Source organism: Portunus trituberculatus, chromosome 24 (assembly GCF_017591435.1).
Source record: "Portunus trituberculatus isolate SZX2019 chromosome 24, ASM1759143v1, whole genome shotgun sequence".
NCBI classification, from domain to species: Eukaryota; Metazoa; Arthropoda; class Malacostraca; order Decapoda; family Portunidae; genus Portunus; species Portunus trituberculatus.
The window spans coordinates 19129528-19143446 of NC_059278.1; the positions used below are offsets into that span (position 1 = coordinate 19129528).

General features: G+C 43.0%; 1 protein-coding gene across 1 annotated transcript; it reads right to left on the minus strand.

Moving 5' to 3' along the window:
• Nucleotides 1-70: 70 nt before the first annotated feature.
• LOC123508415 (glycine-rich cell wall structural protein 1.8-like) lies at nt 71-11263 on the minus strand. The gene is made up of 4 exons (XM_045262156.1): nt 11000-11263; nt 5258-5705; nt 4192-4479; nt 71-3944 (listed from the first exon to the last, which is right to left on the minus strand). The coding sequence occupies exons 1-4, from the start codon at nt 11012-11014 to the stop codon at nt 3259-3261; spliced, it is 1437 nt and encodes a 478-aa protein (XP_045118091.1). The 5' UTR covers nt 11015-11263; the 3' UTR covers nt 71-3258.
• Between the last annotated feature and the right edge of the window lie 2656 nt (nt 11264-13919).

Sequence of the window (13919 nt, forward strand, 5' to 3'; positions counted from 1 at the left end):
TAGCTTACATCAGCTGGTCTGTTGGCATCCTTCTTTGTCATGTATTAGAGATATTTCAGAATAAGCCAAGTTGCTTCATTAACATCTTTATTTGATAATAGATTTTAGTAAATTTCAACAAAAGACTTTTATTCATACATGAAATAAGCATACATAACATTTTGCACAGATAAATAGAGAGGAATAACACACTGAGGTAACTCTAGAGTGAGAAACACTGGGAGTATATTCCTCACCACTTCTTGGACAATAATAATCATATCTTGCCTCTGTTCCTGCTGTAGATGGATACTCACTGGTTTGACATTTATCATGGGATGTTATATTTCAAACTGGAAAGTTACATTGTAAAGTGAGGCAGATATTATAAAACTATGTATTTCAAACAATCTAGCTATTAGTGTAAGGAAGTGAATGATGAAGAGGTGCATGCATCCATTTCACATCCATGGGAACTGAGTTTAAATTTCAGGCTATAAGGATACACTTTGGATTTTGTCTCCTTTGATTTCACACCCCTTCATCAAATCTGGTAAGGCAATGTGGAATGATATTGGCCAACACCCCTTAACCATTGAGGAAGCATTGTCCTGGCAGTATATGAGAGATAGGTGTGCTGTTGAAACCTTCAGAGCTCTATCAAGAAGCTTTTAGAGAAAGAACTGAGGGAATGCTGAGAATGATCAAGATGACAAGATCCCACAGAGAGCAAAACAAGAATACTGGGGAAGATCCTGTCAACACCTCACAGTTTTAGAGACAAACACCACATAATCCAATACAGTAGCAAGATAATGTGCCAGTGCTTTTTTATCTCTCATGACTGGTTAAGGAAAATACTATAAGTTGATGTTCATACCTTAGAAGAAATGTCATGATCGAATACAAGACCAAAGACTGAATTTATAAAAAGAACTACGTACTATTAGAGTGTTGACTTGTTTGTCTCTACTTCCATGTGGTGTTCAACAGAGCTTCTACTACAGCTTGCATGGATAGTGCTAAAGGATATCACATCAGCAATGCATTTACTTCACATACTGGACTTCACTTTCCTGTAAAATGTAATACGTACTAGATATCTAATCTTGATTCCCAACCTGACAGCATGGAAGATGTGATGATAAGGCATGTATAGGAAGTGGAGAGCAGGTTTGAAACTCAGAGGTACAAGAGTAAATTGTGAGCAAAACAAGGGTGATAATAAGTAAAGATGCCATTACAAACATGCATGTCTGCGCCAGCACAGACAAAGGCTACCTACCTGTGCCCAGAATATAACAGGAAGCCTAAAGACACATACAGGTCCCAATTCTAAAAAAAAAAAAATGTACAGCATGAAGGATCAGCAAGTAGTATTTGATCACATCCAACAAACAAGGTATAATGATATAACAATTCCATCCAACTGTATTCAGTGACTGGGTGCACAGAAGGTAGAGATAGTGGTGGAATGGTGGAGTAAGCAGTCTTTGTACTGGTGATATGAATGTAAAGGAAAGCAAACAGAAGTCTAAAGTGACATTAGGGAGGGTTGAGTCATTGATGGATTGTTTTCCTTGGGATGCTACAGGTATGATTTGTGAAGGAAAATAAAGCTGAAGTTGGTGACAGGATTGAGTGAGTGAAAAAGTTTAGATAGCTGATTTTCCTTCTAATTGTCAGAAAGCTTCCCCTGCACTGCATGAGAGGCAGACCGCATTGGTGTGCTCATATGAAGAAAGTGGTGAGAATAACTGGATGGAGAGTGCTTCATATCTTGAGGTGGGATCAAGATACAATGCCAAAAGGCAGACCTAAGAAGATGTGGGATGAGATCCTAAGGAAGGACCTAGAGACTAGAGGACTTGACATACAAATTGCACATAACCATGCAGCTTGAGGAGCTGCTGTCTGTCAGATGACATTGGCTCACTCCTGGAAACATGGAACCTGCCCTTCAGAATAGTGATGGAGAATATTAGTTTAGGTAACATTCATAAAAATTAAAACATTCTGTCAGATCTATACAATTTAGAAATTATGTTTCTTTATCTTAAAGTAATTTTGTGATTTCAGATTTTAAAGATTGGAGAGGCAATGTTCTGCAGTGATAAGAGCAGCAGCTTGGCTTAACAATGAAATACATGCAATGCTTATGAATACATACCCAATTATTCATACATTAAAACTTGTAAATAATACACAAATGTTTGGTAATATTTGCAGTTCAAGGGAAGCAGACCTATTGCCAGAGGAGGAAGTGTGGGAGGCAAGCACCACTTGAGCTAATACTGTTGTGGCTGCCCAGTGCATGGGGCTGCCTGCCTCATGCTACCTGAGTGGCCAGTCATCATTGCTGAGTGAAGCCTCATGCTCCGTGAGATACACATCAGTCACGAAGGAAAATATCTTATCAAAGAATTGGAACGGAAATGTGGAATATGATGAACAATCTTTACAAAAAAAAACAATAGAATAAAAACAAAATTAAATTAAATTTATATAACTACTTTCAAATAAATATGTAATCACTAGGGCATCACATGATGGTAAAATCAAACACTACAATAGTGCACAAAAATTCTTTTGTGTCTCTCCCTCACTTTGCATTTTTGGCATCACAACAGGCATAGAAAGAACTAGTAATACTAATAACAATACAATAATATCTTATAAATAACAAAAATACAGGACAGAGAGCACATGAAGCGAACCTTAATCAAAGAACAAGTATCAGTTGAGGAGAGAATAAATGTCTTTAAGAAATCAACAATCAGAGGTTCAAATTATATAAAATCTTGACTAGCAAGATGAAACTTCACCATGCAATTTATCATTTCTGAGGAATAACAGACACACAGTCAAACTTTGTCTTAGACAGTGCCAGGAGAACAGAGTAAGCTGTTACGTGCTGTTGTGCCTACAGAGGGATCCTACATGTGTTTGTGGGAAGAAGGGTAGAAAGATTAAGGGATTGCACAACTTTAAGCTTATGCCAGACTTGCTCCTCATTAAATTTGTACAGAAATCAACAAAATTCCTTTGCCAAAACTTGATCCAGGCCAGTGGCACCCAGCACTTGTGACAGCATGGTGGCACCCAGCACCCAGTGACAGCACAGTGGTACCCAGCACCAGTGACAGCACAGTGACATCCAGCACATGTGACAGCACAGTGCCACCACACACGCCACAGCAGTGCTTGTCTCAAGACTTGCCTTCAGCTCAGCTGGATGCTGGGGCCACATGAGGCTGGGGGTGTGTAGTCAGCTGCTTCCTATGAGGCATAAGATGATGTTTCATGATGACCTGCATTGTGGGGAACCACAGGGATAGAACCACCATGACCACCATGGCCTCCTCCATGTCCACCATGACCACCATGTCCTCCATGTCCTCCGTGTCCACCGTGTCCAATTGGTTCGCTGTAGGAGGATGAGGGGGACGAGTAGGAGGAGGTTTGTGGTGCATCATAAGACCCAGAGGGTGGTGGTGGTGCCCCATATGAGCTGGAGGGAGGACTGTAGGACGGTGCGTGGTGTGGCACGATGGGCTTTGGTGCTGCAGGGATGAAGTGTCCTCCTCCTCCTCCTCCTCCTCCTCCCTTACCTCCCTTCCCTTTTCCTCCAAATCCTCCCTTGCCACCAAATCCTCCCTTGCCACTAAATCCTCCCTTACCACCAAATCCTCCATGGCTGCCACCAAAGCCCTTGCCCTTGCCACCTCCACCACCACCATGGCCTACAGCAACCCCACCATGACCACCACCGTGACCACTGCCGCCGTGACCCTTGCCATCAGACCCTTGGCTAGAGTAGGAGTCTCCAGAGGCATATTGGCCCTGTCCATAAGGTGCTGGAACCTCATAGTAAATGTAGTCTGGGCTGTCATCTCCACCCTTCCCTCCTTTGCCTCCCTTGCCTCCTTTACCTCCCTTGCCATCACTGCCGTAATCCTGGGTGACTGTGGGATTGAGGAGACAAGTTAGTGGTTTGTCTTTGCTTGCTGTTGTTGTGGTAAATGACAGAGACTGAGAGGAGAAGGAAAGGAAAAAACGAAGTAGAAGAATTAAAGAGGGAAATAATCGTAGAGACAATCTCTTTGTATTCATCTATATTCATCTCTTTCTAGACTAGTTATAACCAGTCATTTCTTCATTACTTTCCTCAGATCATTACAGAATCCTTCAAAGGTAAGAAAATTTACTCACAGAAGTCCTTGATCGTCTTGGCGGCTTCCTCCTCCCACTTGCGAACTTGATCCTTGGCATCCTTCCATCCCTTTGCTAACTTACTACCAAAGGACTCCTCATAGTCATCATACTCCTCCTCATAAGCAGGCACAGCCACAGCATAGTACTCAGGCTGGCCATAGCCTTGGTGGCCATGGCCGTGAGCTGGAGCGTAGGAGTGTCCAGCTGGTGCATGATGGATGGGTGCAGCGTAGGAATAAGTTGTCTCATGATGGTCATCTACATTGTAATCAATGTAGTCACTCACTGTAGGAGAGTATGGAGTGTGAGTTATTATAGTGTGAGCTTAGGTGGTAAGAATTCACTGTTGCATGAGCGAATAAACTAAAGGCAAAATGTGGCTAGAATATGAAACAATGTGAGGAAAATACCTAAGTTCTCATATTTTGTGTCATTATATGTGTCTAGGTAGAGAGGGTTCACTATTGCATGAGAAAATAAATCAAAGTCAAAATGAAGTAAAGAAATGAGGGAACTACAAGAAAATATCTAAATCCTTGTACTTCTTCAGTTCCCTCTCTCTTGCTAAGACTTCACACCTTTTACTACTGGTCAGTCATCAAATAAGGTGTACTAAAGTCACATGACTCTATACTTCCTTTCTCTTAACAAACCAACTCTTTACTTTCCCTGCAATCACTTTTAGCTTCCTTCTCACACACACACACACACACACACACACACACACACTTTATAAAACTCATCCACTTCTCTCTGAGGTACCCCTTCACTCTGTTTTGCTTACAAAGAGTGAAAGGGGAGTCCAGAGAGTGGTTGATGAATTTTACAGTGTGTGTGCAAAGAAAGCAAAGAGTAAATGCTGGGAAAAGTAAGAAGATGGTCACTGAGAGACAGGAAATAGGGGTGAGTGAACTTAGTATAAAGAATCATGCTATTTATGATTTTATTTTTTACTTTTGACCACCTTACTGTTCTATTTATTATTTCCTCATCATCTTAGATTCCTTGGCATTGCATCTATATTCATAACATTCTTTTCAGTAGATGAGACACATTCACTTACCAAACTTGCTGAGCTTCTTCCCGGCATCTTCAAACATCTTATTGAGCTGCCTGAATGGTCCACCCTTGCCCTTGCCTTTGCCCTTCCCACGCTGGCCACCATCACCGTACGGCACTGCCACCGGTACATGGTGTGTCTGGTAGCTGGTGGTGTGGTACGTCAGGCTGTCTGGGTGAGGGTAGCCGCCACCACCACCACCACCATAACCACCACCACCATGCCCATGACCAATACCTCCACCACCACCATAACCACCACCACCATGGCCTATGGCAACACCACCACCATGGCCATGACCACCACCACCACCTCCGTAGCTTGAAACAATCTGGGATCCACTGTAGCTGTCTTGGCCTGAGAAGTGGTGGGCCGGGGGACCATGAGGAGCCTTTTCTGCCCACACCACACCCACCAGAAGGGCCGTCACCACCACCAGTGCCGTGTGCATCTGTGTTGGGGAGAAGAGAATTGAGTCAAGCTTGCAATGTCTTTTGTAAGTTGATTTGCCATATATATCTTTATAACTCTGAATATTCCTTATACACAAAACTTCATTAGTGTGTGTGTGTGTGTGTGTGTGTATGAGGATTGAAACATGCAAGAAGAAAATACTAAGACAGGCAAAAATGGAATTAGTTCTACTGCAGTCACATACTAGGACTGGAGCAGGACACTTATAATCCCTAGATACAGAAGAAAGGACAACTTGATATATTGTCTACTTGCTTTGTCTTACACACTCACTGAATTATGATCTGAAAAGACATGATGTTTTGTGGTGAGCTAATAAGTCAACAAGTGTTATGCTGTGACACCTATACTTATGTCTGTCTAATCAGTCATCAACACCTTTCCATGTCTCTGTCTTAGATATAGATCCATCTCATAGTCCCATCACTATGGTGTCCTGTGTCTTGTGTTGTGTTGGCTTTAACTCAATCAGGCATTCAGTAAATCACTCTCTTCATCACTAACTGAACACTCCATTGCAACTCTTTCAGGAGGAAGGTACAAAAATATATACTCCTCATTTATGGATAATTACTCTGATTTTCTTAAGGAACCAGCACCTCAGTAGACTTCTCTCTCTCTCTCTCTCTCTCTCTCTCTCTCTCTCTTGTTGTCCTAGGATAGTGCTCTTCTTACATAATAAAAGCTTTAAATTTAGTCCTAACAAAACTTGTCTTTGTCCTTTAGTCACTATTAGAATGGACCAGAACAATAACTGTAAACTGTTGAGGTTGGTGGCGGTGGTGGTGGTGGTGGTTATGGAGGTGATGAAAGGAAAGCGAAGGATGCTTGATAACAAGTCTTAGTGGTTCAAATCAAGAGTGTGCTTACGTAGACTTTTAAACTTGTATCGTTTTCCTACCCCTACCCCCTCCCTCTCTCTCTCTCTCTCTCTCTCTCTCTCTCTCTCTCTCCTGTCCCGCCTAAATACATCCTATTTTTTCCTGGTCCCTTTTGTTAGCAAAACAAACTAGACGTGACTACAACAATTTTTCTTTATAATAACTGATGACGAAGGTTTAGGCAAAGTTTGAACTACAGTGCGAGATTAGTAGAGTTAATTAATCACACTCCTTAGTTTCCACGTGTTTCTGTCCTGTCTGTTCTTTCTGTTTCTAGGCTCTTTGCGATCACCCAATAAGGATTTGCACCTTAAATAGAAGAAATACGAATGCAAATACCACTTCGGAGAGAGAGAGAGAGAGAGAGAGAGAGAGTGGACGTGTTGTGTCGCTGCTGCATCAGTAAGTATGTCAGGCTGGGGGCATTGACCTAAATCTTTGCCCGGCAGTGTAGGTCGAGACCCGAGTGCCCATAGAACTCCGGGTGAGCGTCTCCCTGTCAGCTTGTCCTCCGCGCGGCCTAACTGTCATTCATTACTCCCATATCTCGTCAGCGGGCTAGACAGTTCAGTTTAGGCCAACGTGGTGAAAGAGCGGTCTATAGCTTGCTTGTCTGTGCGGTGAAACGGCCGGTTCAAGAGCTGGGTCACTTGAACGCAACAAGAACTGGTCTGGGTAACTTTCGCGCGCCGACCACCGAGTTTTCTTTGCTCTATCGGAGGAGACCAACACAGTGACGTGAATGTTGGCTGACGTGAATCTGTTTTATTTCCCCTCTTTCCTCTTAGCTGACGGGTGATGGTATACACAGCACCTCTCACAGTCTGTATATATACCATCATAATGTCCGCGTGTGTTTGCCTCAATACAGGTGACATGGAAGGTATTAGCTATGATGTTACGGGTCTTTCCAGAGAGAGAGAGAGAGAGAGAGAGAGAGAGAGAGAGAGAGAGAGAGAGAGGCTACTTTCTAATCACAGTGAATGACCGCTAGAAGTGTGTGTTTCAGCCTGCCTTGGTTAATACATGTCACACACACACACACACACACACTACAAGTAATGGGGAAGACTAGCTGGGTGATCAGCAGACGACCGAGGAGGTGAATTACACACACACACACACACACACACACACACAGAGAGAGAGAGAGAGAGAGAGAGAGAGAGAGAGAGAGAGAGGACAAATTTATAAACAATATGGAAGATACCGGAAATGAAGGACGAGGGTGGAGGAGTAAGAGGAAGAGGAGGAGGAGGAGGAGAAAGAGGAGGAGAAGGAGGTAGGTTGCCCTAGGTTATGTATAGGCGTCAAATCCGGGATAGTTATGAGAAAGCCTATCCACCCATCACTAATACCACCACCACCACCAATCACCACCACCAGCACTCCAATCTCGAAAGAATCTTGTGTAACTGTAGCTTTGCATAACAATTGGAGCTGAGGTCTATTTATTATCTTCTTCCATGCAGGTTGGCAAGGCAATGATGTGTGTGATGTATAAGTGTATAGGTACAGTACATAGTGTTCTGTTACGCTATACAAATATCAATGCAGGGATCCCTCATCGTATTTTGTCAGTTGGTGCTCAAAGGAAAATAAAAACAAAGAGAGAGAGAGAGAGAGAGAGAGAGAGAGAGAGAGAGAGAGAGAGAGAGAGAGAGAGAGAGAGAATATGAATGAAGGAATGAAGGAAGGAAGGAAAAAAGAAAGAAAAACATTAAAGAAAAGAAAGAAAGAAAGAAAGAAAGAAAGGAAAGAGAGAGAGAGAGAGAGAGAGAGAGAGAGAGAGAGAGAGAGAGAGAGAGAGAAATATGATAAAAACATGTAGTAACTAAATTTGATTCATATCTTACTAATAAAGGAAAAGAAAAACAAATATGCCATACGGTAATAGAGTAACACACACACACACACACACACACACACACACACAGTAGAGAGGAGGAAGAGAAGGGGAGAAGGGAAGAGCGTTGTATAAGAGGCAAGGGAAGGATCGAGACCTGGGTTTTCTCGTGGAGTTTGGAGGGATGGAAGCCGAGAAGTTGTAGGTTGTGCATGGTGTGGAAGAAAGTGAGGGTCAGGAGAGTTCAGTGGCCAGGCTGGTGATGGTCGTGTGTGTGTGTGTGTGTGTGTGTGTGTGTGTGTGTGTGTCCATCATTCATTCTTCTAGGGGCAAATAGTGCTTTTCTCGTCTTCCTTAGTAGTAGTAGTAGTAGTAATAGTAGTAGTAGTAGTAGTAGTAGAGAGAGAGAGAGAGAGAGAGAGAGAGAGAGAGAGAGAGAGAGAGAGAGAATTTCAATATAATCAACATTGCAGAGTCTTCAACAGGACACAAGAAAGTGATCTTTGCAACACACACACACACACACACACACACACACACACACACACACACACACACACAGAGGCGAAATAAGGTCACGTGATGCTGCCGATGGTGATGGTGGTGATGGTGGTGGTGGTGATGGGGGTGATGGTGGTGGTGGTGGTGGGGGTGATGGTGGTGGTGGTGGTGGTGGTGATGGTGATCAGGCCGTAATGATGGAGAGAAGACTGTAATTTTGGTAGAGATTGTGGTAGTTGTAGTGAAAAATGGTCACTTTACTCCTCCTACTCCTCTTCCTCCTCCTCCTCTTCCTTCTCTACTTCTTTCTCCTCCTCCTCCTCCTCCTCCTCCTCCTCCTCCTCCTCCTCCTCCTTCCCCTCCTCCTCCTCCATCTCGTCTTTCTCCCGTTTGGCTCACTTTTCCTTTATTTTCTCGTCATCCAAATCTTTTCTATATCAGAGTAATTTCTTTGGCCGAATCTCTCTCTCTCTCTCTCTCTCTCTCTCTCTCTCTCTCTCTCTCTCTCTCTCTCTCTCTCTCATTTTTTCCCTTGGTGAAATCTTCTCGTCGTAAAGAGAGAGAGAGAGAGAGAGAGAGAGAGAGAGAGAGAGAGAGAGAGAGAGGAAAAAAATTATAGAAGTCGTCTGAGTGAACAAACCGAGACACGTTTTCTATGAAGTACAGTACGCTATACGCTCTTCTCTCTCTCTCTCTCTCTCTCTCTCTCTCTCTCTGTTGCATATAATCCTCTTCATGCATTTTCTATGTGTGTGTGTGTGTGTGTGTGTGTGTGTGTGTGTGTGTGTGACCGTCTCAGTAGGCTATTATCACTTAACTCTCTCTCTCTCTCTCTCTCTCTCTCTCTCTCTCTCTCTCTCTCTCTCTCTCTCTCTCTTTCAAGCGTTGAGATAAATATTAACGTGCGTAATAAACAACCTCTTCTTCTTCTTCTTCTTCCTCCTCGTCCTCCTCCTCCTCTTCCTCCTCTTCTTTTCCCTCCTTTTCTTCTTGATCATCTCCCTCTTCTGGTTTTCAATATTAGGTGTACATCACAGAAAAATGTAGATCCAGTCATAATAATAATAATAAAAAAGAAAAATTCCATCACCAACGTCAATAATTGTGGTATAAAAAGGAAAAAAAAGTGAAATTTCAGATTTTTTTTTTTTTTTTCTCTCGCTGGCTTTCCTTCTTAAGAGAGAGAAAATGACGGACTTCAGGAGAGGGAGTAATAATATAGATGTATGAATAGATCTATGGCTCATATTCTGAAACACTTCCGCGCTGCCCTTTCACTATTTTCATAGGGCTCTAGTTGAAGTGACACGGATTTTTAAGGATGCTTTTATAATTCTAGTGACATGTTAACAGGTTCTCTGCATTATGAAAAGGACAAATACTCTTTAGAACTCGGCTAGTCGTCTCTGTTGTCTTTGAAAATGGTCGCGGTGAGAGATAAAGAAGCGTTTCTGAATGTGCTGATACATTTTTTTTTTTTCTTTTATGCTGGAGGGAAACCAGCCAAGGGCAACAATATATTTAAATAAAAGGCCTACTTGAGTGCTGGTTCCCTTAAGGAGTTACGAAGATTTAGCCAAAATTAAGGAACAAAATGTCTTGAAACCTACGTAGTGATAGTAGAAATGATGGTGGAAATGGTAACAAACATAGTAGTGAGATGCTATGGTGTTCAAATCATCAAACTAAATAATACTCACTTCTACAGATAACTATTTCCAACTTTTATATTCCAGTAGATATCAAAACCGAAACTTCACTCTTCAATCACATTCTTATTCATGCAATCCTGAACTATCACAGCCGAATAACACATGAAGACAATACCAGGACAGTATACCTCGTTGGATAATACGATGCAATAATGACGTAATGTGATGTGACTGCTATTCATACCCACGCTTGTCACGGGAAGCAAGAAAAACACATTCATTCTTGGAGGAACGAAGGTAACAAACAGTGAGTAAACGAGGTAAGGAAAAAAAGTATAGGACACAGACACACACACGTAATCTCCAAGGAGTTACCTATTGGAGCACTTACCTTCAGTAGAGTCATGGCTACGCGGCTCCTGAACCTGAGAGCAGCAGCGTGGCCAGGTAGACAATCACCAACCACCGAACGCAAGAGTCTTCCAACGCAACAGACAAGCACAGTGTGAACGCTTCGGTGGCGGTGCGCAAGTTGTTCTCAGACACGTGTGGGACTGACAGACTCGCTCAAAGAAAACGAGGGCGCCAGAAAGGAGAGAGAGAGCTCCTGGTCAGAGGTGTTCTCTCTCCGAGCGCTCGACACTTACAACCGAAGCTGATCCACCGCCGCCTCTTCACATTCAAGAAAGTAAGAGTTAGTTGGGTGAGGGAAGGATGGAGGGAGGGAGAGGGAAAGAGAGGGAGGGAGGGAGGGGTTATAGGAGTGAAAGACTTGAGACGCAGTGAAAATATAATATTGTGGATTAAAGAGAGAGAGAGAGAGAGAGAGAGAGAGAGAGAGAGAGAGAGAGAGAGAGAGAGAGAGAGAGAGAGAGAGAGAGAGATTTAATAATTCTGAAGAAAATGCTAAGGAGGAGGAAGAGGGAATAAGGAAAAGAACATAGTATTGTAAAGACGGCTCCCTACTTGATCAAACAATCTTCCTACCCTTGTTACTTTCTTATCTAAAGCGACATAAGTCAAGTCAAGGGATTTTAACAGGTCAGTATCATAGGACAGAAGCCATGAGACGTAAATCAAGCCACACCTGTCTTAATCCCACTCCATGTCCTCCTCATCCCCGCTCCGTTCTTGTTTCTACATTTCTCATACTCTCCTCCCTATATCACCGCCACCCCATTACCTTACTCTCTCTCTCTCTCTCTCTCTCTCTCTCTCTCTCTCTCTCTCTCTCTCTCTCTCTCTCTGTGTGTGTGTGTGTGTGTGTGTGTGTGTGTGTGTGTGTGTGTGTGTGTTTATCGAGTTACCAAAACAATGTCAAACCCTGCGTCACACCTCGGGAGACACACACACACACACACACACACACACACACACACACACACACACACACACACACACACCCTAAGATACACGTCAGAGGCAGCTTTAGCCAATGTCAGCTACCATGATCGAGAAAAGGTTGACAAAATAACATAACTTTTGTCAGGAATATAATCGTAGGTAGGAAAACTGCTTCATTCAGACGTAATGGGGAGTGTGTCAGTGTGTTTATCTATTGTTTCTTTCTTTCCTATCACATTTTATTGAATATTGGTCTGTCTGTTTTGTCTGAATGTCTGTCTGTTTGTCTGTCTATCTGTCCATTTTGAGGTCTTGATATGTAGTCTAAACAACGACACACACACACACACACACACACACACACACACACACACACACATTGGTAAAAAAAACAAAAATCAAACAAACAGTACTTAAAAATTTGGGCAGAGTGCCAAGTAGTGCCAGGTTGAAGGGTCGCTGATCTCTCTCTCTCTCTCTCTCTCTCTCTCTCTCTCTCTCTCTCTCTCTCTCTCTCTCTCTCTCTCTCTCTCTCTCTCTCTCTCTCTCCACCCTTGCTTTCTCTCCATCGTGTTTACCTCAGCCTCTCCTTCCTCCTTCCTTCATGCCAGGTAGAGAGGCCTTACCTTCCTGGATCTCCCCGCCCTCCACCCCGACATACTTAGCTTAGCACCTGCGCCCCTGCCCCGAGATGTTGCCTGCCCCGGGGATTCAGAATGTAGGGCACTAGTAGGATGTAGAAAGGAAGGAGAGTCATGGTGTGAGAAGGTAGGGAGATGAAAGATTTAAACTCGTATTTTCAAACATTTCTGTGCTTCTATATTATTTCCTAAGGCTTTATTTAAGTTTACATGAGATTTTTTTTGCGTGTTTTTACGGTTCTAGAGGCAGACTGACAAGACTTCTGCATTATCAACTAGAGCGACAATCTCGAAAATCTCGCTAATCATCTCTGTGGCCTTGGAAAATAGTCGTGGTGAGAGAGCAAAGCGTTTCAGAATAAGGGCTTTTGACAGAAGATAAGTATATGTTAAATGGAGTGGTGCCGTAAGAACAGGAAGGAGGGAAATGAGAGATGAAGACAGAGAGATAGTAAGATAAAAAATGTAAACACAGATAAGGAAGTATATAACAAATTGAGAAGAGGAGAGGCAGAGGGTTACGAGCACAGACAGACATACGAGAGAGGGGAGAAGACTGACATGTACAGCTAGACGGACAGAAAATGAGAGATAAGTAAAATGGGTGAAAATAAAACAGACATGGAAGAAACAGACACACGGACAAGTGGATAAATAGGAGAAGAAGCAAAATTAGACAAAAAAGCCAGAGAAAGAGGAGAAAGGGAGACTGAGAAAGACGAACAGGGAAAGATAACCAACCAGACTGCCAAACAGACAGGCAAAATGGTAAGGTGAAGCAACACAAGCAGAGGGAAAGAAAGAGAGCATTCGCTAACCTGTCATCATAAGGTAGCATGAAAAGGTAATTGTCTTGATTGCAACACAAGTAACCATTCGTATTGCAACACAAACAGCGAAGAACATGTCCTCAACACCTTCAGGACTTCGGAACACATTCTTACCATGAGTTTTAGGTGTGATTAGGCGATTTTATTGACATTAGGAAGCGTCTATGGGGGTTAGAAGATTAATGCCCAAAGTCTTCACTATTTCATATCCCTACATAAATTTCTGAAGCTGTATAAAATCACCAAATAGTAACCAGAAGAAATTTGAAAACACGTCATGGTACTGAAGAGGTTAAAGATACACCTCCTCCTCCTCCTCCTCCTCCTCCTCCTCCTCCTCCTCTTCCTCCTTGCAGAGTAATGTGACCTCTCATGCATTCCAGAGACCGACCACTCCCTTACTCTTACAAACACTCGGAATAGAACCCGCTTCCCTCTCTGTTGATTTCTCCATTCTTCTTCCACCTCCTCCACCACCATCTCCACCACCACCACC

What these genes read in the sequence shown, in the direction of transcription:
- LOC123508415 (XM_045262156.1), bottom strand. An exon ending in GAAGAAGCTCAGCAAGTTTG is followed by an intron (nt 4,480 to 5,257) that starts GTAAGTGAATGT and finishes ACTCTCCTACAG; the next exon opens with TGAGTGACTACATTGATTAC. An exon ending in CAAGACGATCAAGGACTTCT is followed by an intron (nt 3,945 to 4,191) that starts GTGAGTAAATTT and finishes TCAATCCCACAG; the next exon opens with TCACCCAGGATTACGGCAGT.